Consider the following 24,510-nt stretch of genomic DNA (forward strand, 5'->3'; position numbering starts at 1 on the left):
CATGAAAGAGAGACTCAAAATATGCTTTAGTCTTACAAAATGCCTTGGAGTCTGTAATTACTAGGGATATGTGTTGACTAATGATCCATGGGGAGTAACTTTTGGTGAACAGGATTATGAAATCTGACCTGCCTAATAATGAATCCCCTACCATCACAAATTTTCTAACATAAAAAGGCAGGTGATACCATATTTCTTTTGGTGTTGACAAGAGACATCAGATTTTCTTATTTTACCTTTGTTGTTTCGCCTCAATAGATTTCTTCCCGCAAAGATGTGCCATCAATTTTATCTTTTCAGCCAATGTCTTAGAGAGGACTGAATCATTATGTCTCTTTATTTGAAAAAGCCAAAAAACCTGTCTTCGCTCAAGAGCCACTACTTGTATTGCCTTAACAAATTGTCATGTAACACCCACAAAATCAGACTTAAAAAACCATTTTTTTAAACAGTTGTACTCTCTGCTTTACTGCCAAACAATTATTCTAGTGATTCCCAGACCTCTTTACCCTTCCTCAGGCCCCCCTCTCATACTTGGCAAACAGCTCCAGCTGCCCTTGTCAAAAAAAGGCCATGGTAAGCAGATTCTACACTCGGGAATTTAACCTAAATTCTAAATAGCTTAAAACTAAAAACACCAATTAAAAAACAGCTATATAGCCCATTGACCTACAAGCACATGCCACTAATAATATGAAACAGCAAACACACAGATCTGAACTCTCAAAACAACATTTGTATTCTATTAACTGTAAAAAATCAACTCAGAAAACAAAAGCTCAATTTTATCCCTCACTCAGTAATGCAGTGGTGCACCCTTCATCTATTTTATAGAAAAAGAGACGAGGGAAAATATAATGTATCTGGACTCTAGCATCAAGTGTAGCCCACTGACATAGTCAAACCCTAACACTAATCAAGACAGCCAGTGCAACCTCTTGCATGAATAAAAGTATCAGAGTTCTTGTGCCCCAACTAGAGGATGACTGTGGCATGCATACACACAAACTCCTTGGGATCTATCCCCTCACTCAACTCTTCATGCAAGCGCTCTAAGTACCGAGGGAACCATACCCTTTTCTAAGAATATATCATACGTGTGCTCTAAACTAAACTGAACTACAAGATGAACTTTAATAGAGACTGAACTAAACTGAAAGCTGAACTGAAATGAGACTGAACTGAACTTTCTAAATATGGAATAGTAATTAACTAAGATTGGCACATGCATGCCTTCAGCATATATGGGCCATGTAGTCTCCTACATAATCACACCTCCCTCAACATTTTTTGTGCGCAAAAACCCAGGAAAACTCTTTTACTAACTTGCTGTTGTGTATGCATTGCTTCCGTGGAGAAGACTAGCCAAGATAAACAGGTAAAAATCTAACACTCCTTAGCAAGGAAAGTGTTCTCCACAAATCCCAATCTCTCCTTGAACATCTCAAACTTCCCCTTTCCAAAGAACTTAGTCAAGGTATCTGCAACATATTCTCTGTCTTAAGTTTTAACACATTCAAGATCCACTTCTCCCTTCTGAGCTTAAAAGTGGCACCTACTTCCAATGTGCTTAGTGGCTAGCACAGTTATTAAAAACTAGATTCTCAGAAAGTTCAATATAACTTTGAATGTCATAGTAGATCACAATTAGCTCCAACATCTCTCCGATCAACTCTGCTATCAACTTGCAAAGCCAGGTAGCTTTACAACTAGGAGTGTTGGGTGTCATGTACTCCACCTTTGCCACTGGAGCCTACCTCCCACTAAACAAAAATATTGCTCCTAAATCCAAACTGAAAGAACAACCTGAAGTACTATTCCTGTCACCAGCATTCCCTGCCCAATTAGAATCAACAAATGCATGCAACATCAACTCATCATCTCCTACATACTGCATACCATAATTTACTATCCCCTTCAGTAACAAGGCACATGTTTTGCTGCTACCCAATGAATTTTCCTTGACTCAACCATATATAGCTCAAATTGTTCAAAGCAAAACATATATTGTGTCTGGTATTAACCATATACATCAAATATCCAATCAACTGCCAATACACCAAAGGATCTAACAAAGCTGAAACCGAATCAGCATGCAACTACAGAGTTGGTGCCATGAAATTACCGAAGGGCGTACAATCCATCATTTGAAATCTCTTTAAAATCTCAACTGCATACTTACCCTATCCAAGTAACACCTCAATTGGACTCTACCACACCTCTAGATCCAAGAAATAGTGCACTGGTCCAATGTCTGCTTCTTGGACTCCCATGGCAGCTTTGTCTTGCACCCTGCTATGAGCTTATCAAAACCCCCTATAAGTATCAAATTATATACATACAAGACCAAAACAAGCAAATCAAATCTATAAAATAAATAATAAAGATTGTGATCTACAGAAGTTTTGGTGAAGCCCAAATATAACAAGTACTCTTTGATCTTGGAGTACCAAACACGTAGACCCTGCTTCAGCATATAAAGGGCTTGCTTCAACTTGCACATGTGATATCTCACCCATGCACCACAAACCCTCTTAGTTGATTAATGTGTACTTCGTCAATCAAACTATTCAGGAATGTTGTGTTTACATCCATCTGATATAACTACCAACAAAAAGTTGATGCTAAGAACATGATAGTCTTGATGACAAAATATTCGACAACTAGAGCAAAGGTCTATCAACTCTCTCTCCCTGAGAGAATCCTCTACCTACAAATCAAACTTTGTAACTCTCTTAGATATCAGTAGCTACATGATTTACCTTGTACAACCACCTAAAATCAACAAATAATTTCCCTTGTGTTCTAGGCACAATACCCCACACATCATTCTTTCTACCATATCTACTCACCTACCACCTCCTCATAACTGGAAGTTTATACATCAATAATTGAAGACATCAATGCAACAGAATTGTGAAACTTCTCATGAGGATGACTTACACGAAAAGAAGTCTTTGGAGCACCAACTTGCTCCTCTACCTCACACAATGTCTATGTAAACCACTTCAACCTCTTCATTGTATTGGGTGATAATGCCGTCTTTGTACCTACACTAGAACCAGACTAATCCAACAATGGGTTACCTAGAATTTCTAGCTCATCTTTTGGGGCAACAAGCTTCTCAACCTCAAACTTTGTTGAACACTTCTGAGACATCGAGGACTCTACATCATCTTTGTCAAACTTGACATTTTGACATAAAATTATCTTTTGTTGACACAGAATGTCAACTTTGTAAACATTACAAGTCTTCTTGTATCCCATCAAATACCCTTCAAACTAGAGGTTTCCAACTAAAGTCCTTTTCCTTGGGAGTATGAATATATATAGGACATCTTAAAAAACAAAAATGTGATACATGTGGTTTCTTAGCATAAAACGCTTCTTCTGGTGATGTGTCCTTTAATATCCCATGAGGGCACCTATTCAAAATGTATACTATTGTGGAACATGCTTCTAGCCAAAGATATATGGAGAGATCCAGGTCATGGATCATTGCCTTGGCAGTCTCTATGATAGACATGTTCTTCCTTTCTCCAACCCATTCTGCAATGGGTTATAAGGCAATGTCAACACCCTCATGATCCAAGCTTCCTTGCAAGACATAACAAACTCCTTGGAGATATACTCTCCTCCATTATCTAATCTCAATGCTTTAATCTTCCTACCTATATTATTTTCTACAAGAGCTTTAAACTCTTGAACCTTACCAAAGACCTCATCCTTTGGTCATCATGAAACAAATCCAGAACATTCAAGAGGAATCGTCTATAAATGGAACATATTAAATGCTACTTGATAATGAAGTTTAAGTCATGGGTCCACATATGTTCGAATGTATTAGGTCAAGAATCTCACTTGACCTATGCTCACTGCTGGGAAAAGCAATCTTGGAATGCCTGGCAAGTGCACACCTTGTATCTTCTTGATATTAAAATCTGACAATCCATGCATTATGTCCTTTAGGCTTCACGATCAGCAACACTATGCAGTGCATGAGACCCAACCTCTTGTGCTACAGTTCCCCCACAAGTTGTCACTAGCATGCACTAAGGCTCTCACTTGATCTACCAACAATCTATACAGACAACCCTCTTATATACCTCTGGCCAAAACTCGACCAAGATTTAGGGATCTCCTATGGATGATGACTTTTTTATCATCAAGCGTAGCAATACATCCTACGCCTATCATCATTGAATCCAAAAGTAAACTCTTAGTCAAACTAGGTACACATAAAACACCCTTGAGATCAAGTTGAGGTGCATCCATCCTCTCACTATATACATGGCATCATCACCAAGCTCCACCTATATGCTCTCCTCCTCCTAAAATCTACTAAATAACTAGTTGAACGAAGGTCATACATCCAGATGCTCCATTATCCACATACCACCCAACACCTGACAAGATGTTAGATGGTACACATGACAACATGGAGAAGGTTGTCTCAAACTTGGAAAGCAAGCTCATCCACTTTAGTAGAGGCTTATACACTCCCTACAAATTGTTTATATCATTGTAGCATTCCCTTCCCCTTCTTCACAAGAAGCTGAGAAGCATAGTGGTCAAGCTTCTGACACATGAAACACTTTATGTGGCTCAATTCCTTTCCCTAATTTGAGGAACATGAACCCCCTTTCTTTCCTTTCTAATTCTTCTTGAGTCCTTTCCTACTACCCTTCTTCATCCTACTAATGAGAGGGATATATTACACTCTTCTTCCTCTATTCTTGCAGCAATCTCCAATATTATCTCCCCTGGATGAAATTGTCCCATAAGCTTCTCCATGGTAAAAGTTTATCTCAAATATACATTCCCCGAAGGCTATAGAAACTAGCACTTCACTCTTGACCTCTTCTCCAACTATTCAAGTTGATTGTGGAGTTTAAAAATCTTCATCAAGTGCCTAGCTATGGTATCTATTTTTCCCAGTTGTGTTGCTCTAAGCTTATTCCTCAAAAGCATCTTCTTATTGTTGTTTTCACATTGATATAGACTCTAGAGAGACTAAAGCATTGAACATCTCCTTACTCATGGTCTTCTCAATGATGTGAGGGATCAAATACTCCTTCACAGAGTCAAGGATGACTTACTTTGTCTTAGCCATCTTCTTTTCATATTCTGCCAAATGTGTGGGATCAATAGGCTCTAGAACTTTAGTCTCTACAAAATCCCGTAGAACATGCTCCTCCAACAACATTTATACCTATCACTTCCATGAAACAAAGTTGTGGAGTGCCCTTCCAATATGTCTTCATATCAACAGACTAAATGTAATCATACTGCTACTCTTGGAACACATTACAAGACAAACAAAGAAACCACCTAAAATAACATATCACAATGCCATAGTACTTTTCTCAAGCATGCCACCCCTTAAACCTTCCAACAACTCCCTATCCCAATCAAAAGCCCTACTATCCATATACATATTCTCAATGTTCCACCAAGGTTCCGGGACGAGGGGGCGAGGGAGCGAGGATACACAGGAGTGGCCTATGCAAAAGCTCCCAACCAATTTTTAGGAAACATGGGGGAACGTCAAGGTCTTAAAAACTTATAAATATAAAATATAATTTATAAACTGAGTCCACTATGACAACTGGGTTTGAATTGAAAAGCTGCAAAGCATGATCATTGATATGAATATCATTATCTAATATCATATAAATTTAAAATTCTAATTTATAATCATTCATCATACATTATGATTGAAGTTTAAACCATATTGATGTTCCACTTCCTACTATGAACATTGAATACTGAATAGTGAATATTGACATAAAATTATAAAAGTCAAGTCTAATACATCAAGAGTCAAAATTTTACAGAGTCGGAATAACATAAAAACACCAACATATCAAAAGATAAACGAGCATAATTTTGCTCAAGCCTCAAGGTAATGTCCCGCTAGTCTTTGTATCCAGCTGCTGCATGAATAAATCAGGATCAACCATATCACCATCTGTATCTGAATCACTAGCATTCTCAAACATGCTAAGTGGCACACCAACCAACCCCATCTGTCTCACATCAAGTCTCTCCTACATATCTCCCTGTGCATCATCCTCTAGATCAACATCCCATCATGTTGCTGGTCCCTTCAAATACTCAGGTGTCTTCCTATGCTCAAGACATAAGGCACTGTGCACAACAACTAACTTCTCCGCTCCTTTAGAGGTAAGCTTGTTCCTCTTGATAGAGTGGATGAAGCTAAATGTGGACCAATTCCTCTTTGTTGCAGAGGAACTAGGAATGTCTTGCGAATGGAGTGAGGGGCCAGGGCAAATAATGAATTAAATTTATAAAAAAACGAATTCAAACCCTAAAGTTTTAAAACTAATGTTAAATTTTAATTATAAACAAAAGTTTATTTTAAAAAATCGGGCCCCTTGACCCCCCACGTCCCCCCTCGACCCCCTTTTCGGAAACGACCCCTCAACACAAGGAAACGACCCCCTAGCACGTCCCCTTGCGTACCCTGTTTTTTGGGAGCATGGGGAAAGGACCCCTTCTCGTCTCCAAGTCCCCGGAGCGCGGGGGAGTTAGGAAACTAGACCCCGGGGGGGCCAGTCCCCGTGGAACACTGCATATTCTTAGAAGGTTTTCGCAAACACGCTCTAATACCATGTCACTGGTTAGAAATCAATGCATCATTACGTGGTAAGAGATTCTACACTCAAGAATTGTTGGAAATGTAACTAGGTTCAATCTTCATAATTGTCATTGTACTTGTATCAAAATGTATTTTGTAAAAGAAAAGAAGAAAAGATAATTTTTATTGTTATTATTCTAGTCAAAGCATGTTCTTCATGCTTCTAGGGTTTATTGAGTCAAAAAGAATTTATTCTTGAGTCAAAAGAATGTATTTGAGTCGAAGTCCCATTTGGACTATTTGTAAGAAAAGAATTATTTTTTTATTTTGAGTCAATTTTGGTCACCACAAGACCAAATCGACCCTCCAAGATGACAAGTCGGCTCACTCAAAGGATGTGTCTTTTAGCATATGAAAACAACTATATATTGGCATACATCCTCCATCAAAACAAAAGCAATTTCGGTGTTTTCCTGTGATGAGTTCTGAGGTGAAGATATGCAAGTTCAGAGGCTACATTCTAGTGAAAATTTGCGAGTTTTAGGCTGTATTTCGGAGAATGATGCGAATTTCCTGAGGTTGTATTTCTGAGATTGATTGCCAGCATATCTTTTGTGATTAATGCAAGTTTCTTGTGGTATTTCTTCAATGATTGATGGAAGTTTTCTAAGATATCTTTCCCATGATTAATGCGAGTTTCAGAGGTATATAGATGCAAGCTTCAGAGACGTTTTACCATGATGATGTAAGTTATACAGAGGTTGGAGGGTTGACTTCGGTCTTTGTGGCTGTCAAGGTCTTGGTTTTGGGTTTTGGATATCTTGCTTTGATCTAATTCTATATGAAAAGGATTTTTTTGGGTTTTCCCCCTTGTGAGGTTTTGGCCCTTGCTTGGAGAGCCTAATTTTTTGTGTTCTTTTGTTTCTTAGTGATCTTCATGTATATTTTGATAATTTCTTAATGAAGAACATAACATAATAATAAAAGGCCAACAAACTCTCACAAGTAATTATCATGAAAGAGAAATCAACCCTAATATGCCTACATCCAGGTTTCTCAACATGTTATCAGAGCTAACATGAAGGAAGGTCATTTTGAAGGTCACAAATTGTTGGCATTTAGCAGCAATTATCTCTCCATCAAAGAAAGAAAGGCTTGAAGTTCCTACATCGTTGAAGGCTCTTAAATTATAATATGATAGCTCCTGAAGGTCACTTCAACCATACTATATGTCTAAAATCTACTTCAGAAAGATCTACAGTCTGAAGCATCCGAGCTCAAGAAAAGGGTATGTTCATTTTTGTTGCAATGACATTCATTTACACAAGAGACTAAAGCTTATTGTTTATCTCTGTAGCATCCTAAAGCAAAGTATTATGAGAACTTTGAGATATGCATCTGAAATCTTGTGACATGCGAAGACACTGTGGTAACCCTAAATAAAGGACAATACACAAAGGTCAGTTGTATACTCCTTGTTCAAGCTCTATAAAACAATGGGAGGTATAAAATTGACATTCTTGCTATCCGAGATATAACTATAGGCCAAGATTTAGTGGTAGGACTATATGGACTCGCTCAAGCATGAAAGGAAGGCCAGAAAAATTATGTGAAGTTTCTATAGTTTTGGGACATGAAATTGTGGTAACCTAGGTTGCACGAAATGCCAAAACGTCTAGAGTTTTCGAAACGGGGACAGCGCAAAACGCGACCCCCAGAAAATGGAAGCGTGACTAAAACGTCATCATACAGCTTGAGTGGGCCTAATGGTTAAGAGCATGTGTTTCCTCCTAAGAGGTCTCAGAGGGGGTAGAGTATGTATGCCTTCGTAGACTTAGCAGTCAAATCGTTGCGCGAAGGTGGGTCCCTTGTCCCACAAACAAGGGTGTCTCATACACCAATTTGGTGTCTGGCTTGGCTGTGACCTTAAAAATAGATAAATAGACAGATATAGTCAAATATTAAATAACACATTATTTTCCAAGAAAATAAAGAATGAGACATATAAATGACATTTTAGAAGGAAATCCAAATTTATATTAACTCCAACAGATGATTACATGATGCAAATATCCAAAATTAGCCTTTATAGATGAGGCTTTACATCCAAGGCTCCAAAATCAACCTTTATATGTGAGGCTATATGTGCTAAAACTGAAATAAAACATGAGCTAAAGACAATTATGGCTACATTAACATATCATTACTAATAACCTCCTCATCCTCATCAGCAAAGATAGAACAAGATGCTTGTTCAATAGAAGAGGCAACTCTACTAGTACTTCTAGTTGCACTTGCACCACCACTGGCACAAATATCTAGATCAGAAAGAGAAGGCTCTAAGTCTGGACATCTGGGTGTTAAAAGGGGCCCACGCCCTTCTTCACCCCTTGAGTTGGCCGAAAAAAGTTAAAAAATTAATTAATTTCACCTTTCTGTTGCGCGAAACGCATCCTGTAGCAACTGAAATGTCGTTGCTCGTACCGTACGGCGTTTCGAAATAGCGAAATGTTGTACGATACAGCCAACAGCATTTCGGCCATGCTTCAAAGCCATTTCGACGTTTTGGGCCGTCCCTGGTACTGGTACGCCACCTTTTTACGCGTTTCCTTCAACATAGGTGGTAACCCTAGACAGAACAGTTACTACCTGTGGCAACACTTGTGAGTTATTTAAATTATGAGATAACAGTTGTAATCTGAATTAGTGAACAAAGGCCAACACTGTGTTAAACAAGAGGAATTTGAATTCTCTAGGAGATATGGACACCCAAGCCTTCTATGACAGTGACAACTTTTTTGATGCAAATTCAAGCTACAGGAACGAGCACTTGTGATTAACCCTAACATGACATCCGAAGCCTTCTACAATGTTCTTTGCGATTTACGGAGGAAGATGAAAGTATACTTAATGTAGTTTGAAAATTGAAGCCTCTTGGTCAAAGCATGTCTTAATAATTGAACGAAATGGATCAATATATCCTGAGCAAACAAAGAAGCAAATAACCTTATACCTGTGACATGTGACCTAAAGTGTCACAATTTACAAAAGATTGGGAAAACTATCTATAATAACATATACAAGAAGCATACATCTGAACCTGTGACTGCAATGGTGGCATTCGAATTTTGTGACATATTTCTCCCTTCATACAATTCTATGTGGCCTAATTCATTGTACTAAAATGAATGATGATGATGTGAATATTTGAGACACCCTATTTTTCAATAACCCGGAAGTAACCCTTCCTCAAGTAAAAGTCTACTATCTGAAAATACATGAAGAATGAAGTATCGTGTGAAGGACCGAAGTCCACTTACATTGCCATTCAAGACTGAGAAGATCATCTCTAAAGGAAACATTGAGAAGCAGACTTATCAATAGCAGTGCTATATTCTCGTAAAGAATAAATCTTGATATGAATTATCTCTAAAGTATAAATATGTGAAGCAGCTACAACAGAAGAACGAATGACACCATGAAGTTGACCTGCTTGAAAGGAAGCAAGACAAAGCAAGCAGCTCGACGAAATTTTTGTGGTTGAAAAAGTTGAGGCACACTTGTTGAAGAAAGTTGACTCTTGACAGTTGATGACAAGTCAAAGGATCGGATCCTTGCAAAAATAAAGGTTGGTGAACAGGTCCAAGATTAAGAGGAAGCTAATTCTTCTCAAAAGTTAAGTAATTTATATCTCCTTGTTTATTATCTTTGTGTCGTGTCCTTTTTGTTCCTTCATGGTCTTATAATAAAGGTTGCAGGTCAAGACAAGATTTATCTAAAACTTGACTAGCAGAAGGAAGAAGTAGAAGAACGTGGCAAAGCATGAAGATGTAGAAGAAGGGAGTCGTTTGAAGAGTTTTGATGTTGTTGTACCTGTAGTTGATTGGTTCGTTCCAGGAATACATTGATTGATGATTGGAAGTTGAAGAGCATGAAGCAGAACTCTATTGCAATATGAAGATAAACCATGCAAAAGAATGTTGACCTCAGAGGGAGCAAGCAACAAGAATTTGACATGAAGAATCCCACACCTTGACTAGAGGCTATTGTGATTTGGCAACTTTGATAATGATGGGATATGGTTTGGCTCCCTGAAAGGACATATTGCAAAAGTATGTGAAGAGGCTGGAAAGATAGCAGTTGAGATAACTTGTTTAATGATATTGCATCGGCAGTTGCTGGATTCGATTTGGTAGCACATGGATTGAGTGGACAACAATGATGATGGCTTGGAAGAGCATGAGGGCAAAAATTATGTTGTAAAAAGAAGAAGGTATGTGTTAACAGTTGTGAGGAATTTTGGCTCCTTGAAGATGATAGATGAACCATTTGTTGACAAAGTTGCAAGAAGATTACCAAGATCCAGAAAGGTCGAAGTTCGATATGATGCGATGTTGCTAGACGCTGAGAAGCCCTGCAAGCTACTACTAATATCTCCGCGAAAGAATAAGTAGCTGATGAATGAGACAGGTTGGAGCTTGTGGTTATGTCTCCATGGTTGAAAGGGAGTAAGGATCTCATCCCTGGTTGAGAGGGAGTGATGGTGGTCAATGTGTCATGCACTAGGCCAAAACTAACAGTCGTAAGTCTAGTGAAGGCACTGGTAGGGAGAACGAAGGATTGGATAAACATCTAGGATCGATACTCCTTGAGGAATCGAGAATCCAAGATAAGAGTAGTCCCGAGGACCAATACTCTTTGAGAATAGGACAGAGTATCCAAGATAAGAGCAGTCCTGAGGAGGATCGATATTCTTTGAGGATTGGGAATCCAAGATAAGAATAGTCTTGTAAGGACATACCTAGTGAACATCCGCTGGGGTATGTGCCTTGAGAGGCGGTGGTAGTGGTGTCCAAATGTATGCCTCCCAACATTGTGCTCTAATCTAGTGGAGAGATAGAGCTTGTCAGTCAAGGCCTTGCTATATTGTAATTGACGATGTTGGTTATGATGATGATGCTTGAAGATGCTTATCAATCTAAACTCTTCTTATGAAAGTATTTCAATTTGAGAGTATCCTAGTATCTTGTTATGTAATTATGAATACCTCCCTAGTTAAGAATGAGTGTTGGAAATGTAACTAGGTTCGGTCTTCATAATTGTCATTGTACTTGTATCAAAATGTATTTTGTAAAAGCAAAAGAAGAAAAAGAATTATTATTATTATTATTATTCTAGTCAAAGCATGTTCTTCATGCTTCTAGGGTTTATTGAGTCAAAGATAATTTATTCGAGTCAAAAGAATGTATTGGAGTCAAAGTCCCATTCAGACTATTTGTAAGAAAAATAAAAATTTTATTTTGAGTCAATTTTGGTTACCACAAGACCAAATCGGCCCTCCAAGATGACAAGTTGGCTTACTCAAAGGACGTGTCTTTTCGCATATGAAAACAACTATATATTGGCATACATCCTCCATCAAAACGAAAGCAATTTCAGTGCTTTTCAGTTACGAGTTCTGAGGTGAAGATATGCGAATTTCAAAGGCTACATTCTAGTGAAGATTTGTGAGTTTCCTGAGATTGTATTTCTGGGAATGATGTGAATTTCCAAAGGCTGTATTTTTTAGATTGATGCAAAATTCCTATGGCATATCTTATGTGATTAATGCAAGTTTCCTGTGATATTTCTTCAATGATTGATGGAAATTTTCTAAGATATCTTTCCTGTGGTTAATGCAAGTTTCAAAGGGATAGAGATGCCAGCTTCAGAGACACATTTTACCATTATGATGCAAGTTATACAAAGGTCGGTGCGCTGACCTGGGTCTTTGTGGCTGTCTTGGTCTTGATTTTGGATTTTGGATATCTCAATTTGATCTGATTCTATAAGAAGAGGAATTTTTTGGGTTTTCTCCCTTGTGGGATTTTGGCCCTGGCTTGGAGAGCCTAATTTATTATGTTCTTCTGTTTCTTTGTGATCTTCATGTACATTTTGATAATTTTTTGATGAAGAAGAACATAAAAGGCCAACAAACTCTCACAGGTAATTATCATGAAAGAGAAATCAACCCTAATATGCCTACATCCTGGTTTCTCAACAAGAATAACAATGCCAATGTTTCCGCGCCCTATCTCGAGGATCACTACATGTATCAATGCACGCTCCTTGGGACCTATGCCCTCACTCGGATCCTTTGTGATACAAATCAAGTCATCACTTCAGAAGTTTGTTTGTCTACATTGGGTTTTTGCTCTCACATGACATGCATCAAGCCTGTTTTCATGGAGTTCATTGAGTTTTTTTGCATTGGGTTCAAGTGTAGGTGACATCATCTCCGCATTGCGATGAATCATGTCAAGTTGTGCATCGACGAATTCATATCTCCCTCTCTTTTAACCTGTCTTTTCTCTTCCTTTCAATTTCCGATGTCTCCTCACTTAGGAACTTCGAATGAATTAAAAATTTAAAATATCCCACTCTTACAAAAAACACACACATATATATCAATTTGTCTTTCACTTTCTCTCTCTTCAAATTTTAAAACTTAGTCTAATCTCAAACAATTTCTCCTTAAATGCACTCAGGCAATTCTGTGCTTGATACCAGTGTCAAAAAAGCTTGAATGCTAAACACAAGAAATGTAGTGGAAATAATTTTATTACAACTGGAGTAATTTCATGCATCATGGGTACTTCTATTTATAAGTTCAGGTAATTTATCTACCAAACTTTTGTAATAACAAACATAGGTCTTAATGATTTCCATTACCAAATAACATGATGTAATTACATTAGCATTAAGACAAGAACACATAGTGACCCTTATTTCATTACAATAGCATTTACTTCATGTTATTATTCACACATCTTCAATAGCAGGATGGCACGAGCCATATACAATAGAAATTCCACCTATAATTAATGTGAAATGAGTCTGGTATTAAGAAAAAATCAACTATGGATCCCTTTACAATATAAACTTAAAAATAGAGATGAGGGTGTACTGTAGCAATGCATGTCCAGGAATCCTATAATATCATAATAGGTTACAAGAAAATTCACACCTGTCCCAAAGGCATGAAACAGAAAACTCGATAGATGTTCAGCCATAACTTCATCTAATTTTGTTATTTTTGTTATCCTGGATTTTGATCCTCCAGTTGGAACAGTTTTTAATTTCTGCTGATTTGCTAGTACTTTGTGGGTTCTGGTGGTTTACAGGTACTTTGTGGCTTCGACTTTACTGTCTTCTTTTTTGTAATATGCTTCTCACCATAATGTTTATCAGTTAATGTAAGAGAAAAGTGAGGCATGTTTCAAAACATACAGAATGTTCAGATGTGACTGAAACTGAATGTAAAGAATACTAAGTTGAGAAAACAAACCTATTTTATTAATTAGTAAAACAAGACGTTTTTCAGGACCAGCTTTCAACACCATTTGCTCCATGTCTATACATCGTGTTCCAAGAGGATCTCTGGCATCTAGCACCTCCAAAATAACATCTGATGCTTCTATAACTTTAACCAATTCTTTATAAAAAGCTCTCTCTGATCTGTCTGCACTCAATAAATAATGGATAAGAAAAAACCTCGAAAAATAACTCCACTCTTGAAAAGAAAGGAAAAAAAATAATTCAATTCTAAAAAGGGAATAACAAGCCACCATGAACTGTGCCATCTCTTGATGCATCTCTTGAACTCAAGTTTTTCTTTGCAAAATCATCTTGTCTGTTTGAAATGGAATTGGCAAGCTGCTTCAAATCTGCATCTTCTTCTGGTAAATCAAGTTTTCTCTTTTGAGCCTGTAGACAAAATTTAGAGTCTTAGGTAAATTACTTAAGATGATGGCATGCACATTTCTGTATACACAATTGGAGTATATGCAAACCGTGAGCTCATTCTATGCACAGCAACAACAAAATTATTACCCTTTGGTCAAAAACTTACAACAAATATTAAAAAATAAAAACATAAACAAATAAAATATTGCCAAAAAAACAAATAACAAGCTAATCATAGAGGTTCATGTAGAGCAGACAGAGGAAGCAGAGAATCATTCAGCAAAGGTTCCCCATGTGCTGATAATTGGGAAGGTGACTGAGAAAACAATCAGCAGCAGACAGGCCAGAGGTACAGATTACAGAGGGACTGAGGGTAAGCCCACCGCACCACCATGTGGGGGGGGGGGGTGTGGGGGGCAACTAAGAGATCAGCCAGGGTGGGGTCAAAATATGGCAGGATAAAAATACTAAATATACTGAAATTTGTCAAGATGAACTAAATTAGGTTTGAAAACTAGCAACATGTGGCATGGATAACAAATATAAAAGCCTTTACAGTTTGTCTTGCATTTAAAGTTTAAAAGAAAGCTTATAAGCTTATCCTAAACCCAGGCAGTCCTTGAAGTAAGGGCAATCATCTGATAAAACCAAAGTGGTTCGGGTTTGTACATGACAAGTGTAAATAAGCTTTTAACCGAAGATGTTTTTGGACCTTTAAAAATTTGTCAAATCCACCTTACGTAGAGGATTGTGGATGGTTATAGCAAGAAAAAGGATTTTGTTTTGGGCAACTATGTCACCAGTTAACTTTTGGAATAATGGAGATCATCTGGTAAAGCCAAAGTGGTTCAGAATTGCACATGACAACAGAGTAAATGAGGTCTAGCTGAAGATGTTTTGGAGTTTTAGAAATTTGACAAATCCTCTCTATGTAAGTTTAAAGGATTGTGGATTCTTAGAGTGAGAAAATAGATTTGATTTTCTGGTCAATTATTTTGATCATTCACTTTTGCTTCTAGAAAGTTAAGCTTCCAGGATGTTTTTCCACTACAATCATGTATGACTTTAACTAGTAAAAATGTTGGGTAGTTTTTTCATGGCAACATCTCCAAACAGGGAGTGACATTCGCTTTATCTGACCTAAACACCTGGAAACATCCTATTTGAACAAATGCCCAACCTTCTTCATTAAGGTTCACAGATTTCTAATTAATAGATGCAACATGTAAAATATTTGAAAATTTATCTTTATTTGTGTGATCATGTGATCAACATGCAAAACTCATATTAAGATCATAAAAGCCAAAGTTGACTTTGAGGAAGAAGAGAAATGCCAAGGAATACCTGCTAAGAAGGGATGTTGCAGAACTTCTCATGAACTTACAGGATCAGAATACTTTTTAATTGGAGTTAATACTTATGTATTGCAAGTTGTGCTCATCACAGATCCTTACCATAACTTCATGCTTTCAATGACAGAAGCAGCTTTAGGCTGACTGTATTCTTCATAATATTTAAAATCTTATCAACAAGAGAGAGAGATTGCAGAACTTAATGGTTGAGTTTTAACTATTTGACCACACTTTTGGGGACAAGTTGAAGTTCTGTAAGCATATTAGTGTTCAACTAGTTACACCAGTAATTGGGCATATCCCTGCAGTTGGTTATGATAACTAAATCTCAGCCATAATGAACTGAATACCTTCTATGGTGACTGCTGGTCAACGTATTCTTTTATGTCACCAAAACTGTAACAATCCACTGTCAACTCTTCATGCTTGAGTGTAACATTATGTTCAGGAATGAGGAATGAGCAGGAAAAGAATGGAAATGAAGTCTTAACAATGCCATGTGACACTCACTTCTACAAGTTTTTGATAAAATAACTGAGGCTCAAACCAATGAGATATAAGGTAAGACTACAGCTCCCAAATTTGAAGAATAGACTGTGTTCAGGTTCGAGTGATATAAATAAATACCATAAAGAAAGGAGCTGCATTTCTCAAGGTCAATTTTTCGGTTGACAAATTGGGTGTCTTATATGTGCATCTCTTCCATGGCTCCTACAGCCTGTCTTATCATCATCCTGCCTGACAGTCCTCCCTCACTACAAATTTCTTCCAAGAATAAGGTCAACCTCAGAAAAGATATTATAACTTAAATTGAAAGAGACCATTTTCAAAAATTCAATCCTACTGTGATAATAGGCCGCCGTACATTTGTCACTTGGGCTTAGCCCAGGCAGTTGGGAGGAATGATTGTTATTCTACCTACCCAGGTTCAATTATTGTAAGCGATATGGTGAGTTCTTACTGAATATGTTGTTGTAATGGCCTTGAGCCCCATGTTGACAAAGCTCAAGCATCTGTGGAATCCAGTTTACCCTATGTACCATTCATGGAATGAGAGGGAGTACCCAGTGGGTTTCCCGGGACATGTATTTCTTGGAAAGCAAAAAAACAAAAGGTCACACATTTTAAGAAACAGTGCTTTATTTCAACTTTCAGTGATGACACTAACTAGAAAAAATTTTCATCCAACTCCTTTTTTGAGCACATTTACTTACCTATTTTGACATCTTAGATGATATGATTGGTTCAACTTATACCAATAATGTCGAAATTCACTAAGAACGTAAAATTTGGGACAAGACAGAAAGGCATAAGATTAGACAATCTCAAGGGTTAGTATGCTTGTGCTTGATTTTATTTGCTGGGATTCAGCTATGCTTATATGCTGTTCCAAAATCCAATCAGAGTACCTGAAATTGATATGAAAAATTGCTTCATTTTTCAGGTTGCAAGTTTGAAGCTGATTTTTGGAGTGGGAAGACATACACCAAGTAGAAAATGGGGCATGTCATTTTGAAAGTGCACTCATAATAATGCATGTTATGTAAACAACTGCTAATCGTTGAACAGATCACATTAAGATGCTGTACATCAATTACCTAATAAGACCTTCCACATTTTGATGAAGCAATTAATTATTTCAAGCATGGCTCCCCAGAATGTTGAAGAGGAACGACCAGCATGAATTAGAATTCAACCATGATTAAGTAAAAACTGGAAATGAAGAGATGACAGCTAAATGAAGAATTTGGATGCTGGAATAAATGCATTGAGATGGTACAGACTCCAGAGTCAATGCCAGTATCAAGTCAACCCCAGACATGGATAGAGTTTGAGCATGATTGGTGGAATTTATAATAAATACGAAACTTATAAGCTCTCCAGTGCATGTCCCTCAGACACATTTGCATCATGGTTCCTTAACAGTTTGACTTTGCTGGATGCTGATATAGTATTCTAGACTCTTCATTATTTGTAGATTATGTCAATAGTTTGTGGTTAGAAGTGAAGACGGTAGCATGTCAAGCCATCCACCAAGTTCCAATTCCCCTAAGACAAGAATAAGTGGTTGAAGACACGTGCAAATCATTATTTGTAGATTATGTCAATGGTTTGTGGTTAGGAGTGAAGACGGTAGCATGTCAAGCCATCCACCAAGTTCTAATTCCCCTATAAGACAAGAATAAGTGGTTGAAGACAGGTGCAAATCTTAGTGACTTTGACAAAATAGTACCCCCCATCACAGCAGCTTGGTCGAACAAAAGTTCATGTGTTGATAATCCACTCCTCAAAGGCTGTCTCACCCAAACAAGCGGGCCAGTTGTGGTGCATGACCTCTTCGGGCCAGTTCCAATGTTTCTACTGATTTAAAAGGAAGCACTTACAAGAAAATATATTTAAAGATTATGTCATTTTTATAGAGAAAAGTGTCAAGGAGAACACACGAATATGCTTACATCAGATTTCATTCTGAAAGTCAATCTCATTAATGTTTCTGACTATTTTTTTCCCTACCGATAATATCTTAATTACAATTTTTGCATTTGTTGATGATAACAAGTTTCCAAATCTAAATCACCCAAATCAGTATAGATTGTTCATTGTGAAAGTGAATAATTCTTCCAATTTGTTAATTGCTCCAATTCAAGAGATCACAAGTGATGTTGAAGAATGTGACTAGGTTCGGTCTTCATAATTGTATTTGAGTCATAATGAAATATATTTATCAAAAGAAAGAAAAAGGAAATTTTTTTTTATTATTATGACTTATTAAAACATGGGTTTCATGCTTGGGTCATCATGTTTTAGGTCAAAGTCCTCATTGAGGACTTCTAGGTTTTGTCTTGAGTCATTAGAGTCATTGTCCATTTTATGAGACATTCTTGGGCTTGTGAATCATGTAAAAAAGATTATTATTGAGTAAAATAAGTCATTTGTCACTTCCACACCAAGTGGGCCCTTGTCTAATGAAGTCAGCCTACATTAGGGTAATTTGACCCACAGAAGAGGCTATATATAAAAGTGTAGTTCAATCCATTTGCTCACTCACTAAAGAAGTTCAATACACAAGAAGAGAAGCAGAAGAAGTGTGTGTGAAGTTCTTAGAGAAGAAAGAGAATTGCAAGAGAAGGGCAAGATCAAAGTTTTTGGGCTATCTTTCTCTCGTGTGAAGTTACTGGACTACTATTGGGGTCAAAGTTCTACTACTGGAGAAGTCGAAGTTTTGTTGGAGAGGTCGAAGTTATGATGCTGCTACCAAGTCGAAGTACTACTACTACTAGGTCGAAGTTCTGTTGTTGCTACTAGGTCGAAGTTCTAGGTTGAAGTTGTTGCTCGAAGGTTATCATCTAAAGAGGAAGGAAGGGTTGACTTGGCGATTGGGGGAAGTTTGTGTCTAGGTCAAAGAGTCTTGGATTATCTCGTCTTGTCTTGTGAAACTACTGAAGGAAGAGTTCTTCACCGGGTTTTCCCCTAGATAGGGCTTTTGCCCTAGCTGTCCGCCTACATCTAGTGTCCCTGATCTTCATGTTTTGTATTTGATAATTGCTTGATGAAACAAGGATAAAAGAAGAACATAAGAAAGTTAATAAGAACACAAGAATATCACAAGTAATTATGATCATAAGAAAATCTTTCTGATTTTCCAACATGGTATCAAAGCTAAGGTGAAGAAGAAGGAAAAAGGCAGCCTGAAGATCTATTGAAAGGAGAATAAGGAAATCTCAAGAAGTTGAATAAGGGTCATCAAAGGGGATCATATAAGGAGAGAAGCCTACTATCTTCAAGAACCATGTCTAACTCAATGAAGGGAGAAAACAAATTAGAAGGAGCATCCAATTACAGGGCATGGAAAAAGAGGATAGGTCTCATCCTCGAGAAGAATAAAGTCTTGGATCTAGTCAAAGGAAAAGTAAAGAAGCCTACAGATGAATCAAGTGAAGCAGTGAAAGCAAAGTTTAGAGAAACAGAGATATTGGCCATGAGCCTAATAGTGGATGGAATAAAGGATAACCTCATCCCATATATATCCAACATAGATTCCGCTCAAGAGATTTGGAAGGATACTCCTACATTCAAAAATGTGTGCAGTCAAGAAGAAGTCGGAATATCTTTAGTAAGCAACAAGGAGAGTGAAGAAGAGAAAATCTCAAATGCATATTCCGCTCATCACAAGAATAAAGGAACCTTCAAGAAGTCCAAAGGGCCAAGGAAGAAGATAGACCTATCCAAGAATGAATGCTACAATTGTCACAAGATGGGTCACTATAGAAGTAATTGTCTTGAGAATCCAAGAAGAGATAGAGATAAAGAAAACATTGCCAATGAAGGTTCACCAAAGAAGAAAAAGATGGAAGGATCTAAAGTCAAATACCTATTTTCTAGGGACTTTATCCCTTACATATCCTTCTACTCTAAGTTTTGAAGAGTTTTCCTTATGCTTTGATCAGGTATTTATAGGTTCAACATGCTTTGGAAAAACATTTTTGGATTGTTTTGAGAAAGTTATAGGTATCCCTCGAGATTGGAATAAAAGGGAGCCCTCACCATTTTTCCAAAGCTAAGTATCTTACTCCTTGTATTATTTTTTTATATTTGGTTTCCCTCTCTTATCTAGATGTGTTTGTATTAAATGTTAATAACATTTGTTTTATATTTTTCCTTGTTTAGGAAATCTTGTTGATCTGCTCAAGGGTTGTGGAGGAGACCTCACAAAGCAAAAGTCCTATTGCAAGAGAAGTTCTTCAAGAATTGATGTCCTACAAGGTTTGTCAAGAAAACAACTCAAAGGTATGTCTTAGACCATAAGCTTCATGATAAAGCTATATTCATTCCTTTTAATAATTTGTTCCACATTACTAACATTGTTATGTCTAGGACCTTTGAATCATAAAGATTCTTATTTAGGTGATTAATCATTAGATTGGATCTACACTCATTAAAATCATTCATCACTTTTGTGGAACCCTAAAAAGGTTCTTCGTAAAACCCTAACCTAAGGGTGTGTTGATATTGATTTTGAAATCCTAGTCTACTTAGGGTTATTGATGAAATCTAGAAAAGACTATTCTTTTGATGTTTAAGGTTTTGATACTATTATACAAACCCTAGTCATTTAGGGTTTGTTGTGTATTGAAATCCTAGATCTTTAGGGTTTTGGTAAATTAGGGTTTATGAGCAAAACCCTTATAATATCTAGAGTAAGCTCCTAGGAATGAAACACTACGTGTATGTTTGTCCGTTTGATCAAAACCCTAGCCTAATCAAGTTTGTTATATGTCTAATTTGTTGAAGAATATAGGGCTAATGTAGTTAATGAGATTCTTCTTACATAATAACTATTTGTTAGGCATTTTGTCTTTAGATTATTAGCACAATCTTTTGCTTATTATCATTAGTGTGTGTATTTCTTACTTCAACAGATAGCTATCAGAGCAAAGAGACAAGAGCACAAGATATGGCATTCTGTCAAGGCCAAATCCTCTCCCTCTTGGAGAGGAAAACCCGCATAAAATTCATCTTTGTAGAGATTCCTATTGACGAACACCAAGACCATGACCCTTGACTTTCTGAGCCACTCCAAGACCAAGACACCAATCCTCTTCACTGTTGTGATCATCATCATCACTTCTGTTATACTAGGGTCAATACTATTGTATCACTAAAGACATGATAGCAGCATCATCATCGAAACAATGACTGTACATTCACTGAGATCTGCTACACCCTTCACTAAGATCATAGTTGCATTCTTGAGATAATCTTTTGTCTTCACTGAAATCACCATCATACCAATGAGATCTATATGTACATAGATCCATGAGAGTTGCACCGATAACCTTTTCATGATCAAGACTTCATGACTATGTTAATATCAAGCTCGTGACAGAGATCAAGATCATGACAACTCATATCAAAACATGTCACTACAATGATATGCTGAGAGTGTAGCTTTTCCTTCACGAGTATGTGATTACATTCCTTTTTAGAACTGAGGTCATTATCATGAAATTGTCATCACTATAGTATTGCTTCAGAGTAAGGCGAGACCATAGACTATGTCACGTGATTCTTCTTCATCACATATATGTCAAGAGTAGTTACTTCGATTTGTATGATGAGAGCATCCATCGAGCACCAAGACAAAGCTTTCACCGAGCACCGAGACAAAGCTTTCATTGAGATCATATATCGATATTCTGTCATTGTTTCGTATCACCGAGCTCATGTATTGGGTATGTCTCTGTTTGTATCACCAATATACTATCCCTTCCTGCATCTTACGAAGTTTTAGAGTGATCCGAAGTGGTTGTCTATTCGTTGAATAAATAAATAAATAAATATATATATATATATATATACAATGTTCCACCAAGGTTCCGGGACGAGGGGGCGAGGGAGCGAGGGGGCGCGGGAGCGGCCTATGCAAAAGCTCCCTACCATTTTTTAGGAAACGTGGGGGAGCGTCAGGGTCTTAAAAATTTATAAATATAAAATATAATTTATTAATTGAGTCCACTATGACAATTTGGTTTGAATTGAAAAGCTGCAAAGCATGATCATTGATATGAATATCATTTGACATTATCCAAATTTATAATATCATATAAAATAATAAATTTAAAATTCTAATTCAGCTTGGTCAAATTCTAATTTAGATTTTGGTCAGACAGAGGGAGAGATTCAGCTTGATAAGGTAGCCACTGAATTCTGTGAAAAGGTAAATGAACAGATCAGGAACACTGCATTGGCAGTAGAAGGGGCAACTACAATGGGTTGTCCAGCTGTATTGGATCCAACAGCTAGAAAGTTTGTTATATTATATATAATATAGACAGTACACCATATACTGAAAGAAGAGTTTTAGTTCCAGGAGAGATGAGAAGATCACATGAAAGAGTTTCTGACAGTTTACTATCAAATGACATTGACTGCAGGATGACCATCTGCGAACCAACTTGGGTGACCAATGATGGCATGGATAATTTGTCTACCTTATTAGAGCAATGCCATGCAATTCAAACTTCAACCTAGCAGTGTATTTCAGGGGTGAAAATAATTTTCAGACGTGAGAATTCAAGCTGAGCAACTGTGCTCTATGTAAATTTTGTAACTGTATAAATTCATATATAACGACAGTTCCTAAGATTTCTTACTGCCCATACTATTTTGTCAAGCTTGCAGTAAACGCATGTTCGTCTATAGTCCACCCAATTATCTCCCACATGACATAGGTGTTGCTTCCATAGTTTGTATGTCAAATGTCATGCAAATTAAAAACACAAATTGAATGTCTCATATTCTTTGCTTGTCACTCCAGTTATCTCCCCGCTGTAATCGAGCCATCACTTGAGAAAAAAAGGAGAAGTTTTAAAAGGGAAATTTCATGTACGTGTTATATGATCCAGCAAATTTCCATGATACTGACCCTCTAAAATAACGCTTGTTGAAACCAAAAGACAGCACAAGACGTTATCCCCATACAGAACATGAGTAGCTTTGTACCACTTTAGGTCTATTAAATCATAAACTATAAGCAAGGCCATTTTTTTGGGAGCATGGGGAAACGTCCCCTCAGGGAAGGGAAACGTTTCCCTGGCACGTCCCCCTGAGTTTCCTCCATTTTGGGAGCGTGGGGAAACGTCCCCTACTCGTCCCCAAGTCCCCGGAGCGCGGGGGAGCGAGGAAACTAGACCCCTAGGGGGGCGCCGAGTCCCCGTGGAACACTGTATATATATATAGTTCCTTGACCATATATGCAAGTCGACATGAGCCAGTGAACCTTTTCGTCCTTTTGTTGAGACGACATGTCATCTTTATATACTTTGAAGCCAACTTGACAATATTTCTCATCATTTTTGCAGGCAAACTTCTTCTTTGGAGGATGGTGCTTGTCTTGGAGGGCTACTTGACACTAGGTTGACCCATGTACATTACATAAATGCTCAAGAAAATCTCTTTAACATGATTTTGACTCTTTGAATTTCATAGATCTATGGAATGAGCAAGAAACTCATTCACATAATTTACAAAAATAATATTTCTTTTTCTTGACAAGTACAAAGATCAAAATTACATTGACAAATACCGAACCTAGTTACACTTTTCTTCACCATAGCTTTTATTGATGTTTTATCTTGGATTTGCTTAATAAATGTTGTGATATGCTTGTGCATGAAATCCTAGATATGTAAATGTTGATGCTCATAGTAGGTAAATTATAGGGCTTGTAATTAAGCCCTAGTAGAAGTTTGATACTCTAGGTTACGGTGTTATTGTTTCAGATATGATGATAACGTCTAGAGCTTACAAAGAGTTGGTCATACTGCTGAAACCTTAGATTGTGCTATAATTGGTTTTGATTGTTGATATCTAAGGCTTAGTGTCTCAAAGACAAGATATAGGATTTGCATTAAATCATAGTAGAGGTCTAACATATGAATCCTAAAGTTGTTAGATGCTTTGTAGTATTGTACTTATTTGAATTGCTTCTAGGGTTTGCAATATATTATAAGAAGAGTCTGTCATATCTCTGAAAGAAATATTGAAACCCTAGATATAATACAATTGTTATCTTGATTGAGTTACTGATGCGATCTAGGGGTTATAACCTAACCTGAGTAAGTAGTTGAAGTTTAAAAGTATGTGTCTCTTGTCGATTATGAGCCTAAGTAAGTTTATGTATTTGATATGCTGCCATGATTCTGATATGGTTAAAATCATGCTTCTAGATATGTATTTGGTTGTACTTGTTGTCTAAGTTGTGTAGGTACATAATCTTCAAGATGTTGAAGATATTCGTAAGAAAAGTTGACTTGATTGGCAAGCATGATG

General features: G+C 37.2%; 1 protein-coding gene across 1 annotated transcript in view; it reads right to left on the reverse strand.

Moving 5' to 3' along the window:
- The window catches only part of NSN1 (GTP-binding family protein), a 110,175-nt gene that overhangs the window by 66,078 nt on the left and 19,587 nt on the right, over window positions 1-24,510 (reverse strand). The window contains exons 3-4 of the mRNA XM_089459922.1: window positions 14,209-14,347; window positions 13,929-14,102 (exon numbers count right to left, since the gene is read on the reverse strand). Coding sequence (XP_089316048.1) covers window positions 13,929-14,102; window positions 14,209-14,347 — 313 coding nt within the window. The remainder of the gene's footprint in view (window positions 1-13,928; window positions 14,103-14,208; window positions 14,348-24,510) is intronic.

Source organism: Pinus tabuliformis, chromosome 7, assembly GCF_031772625.1.
Source record: "Pinus tabuliformis cultivar Carrire ecotype Pingquan chromosome 7, CPIR1, whole genome shotgun sequence".
Taxonomy (NCBI): Eukaryota; Viridiplantae; Streptophyta; class Pinopsida; order Pinales; family Pinaceae; genus Pinus; species Pinus tabuliformis.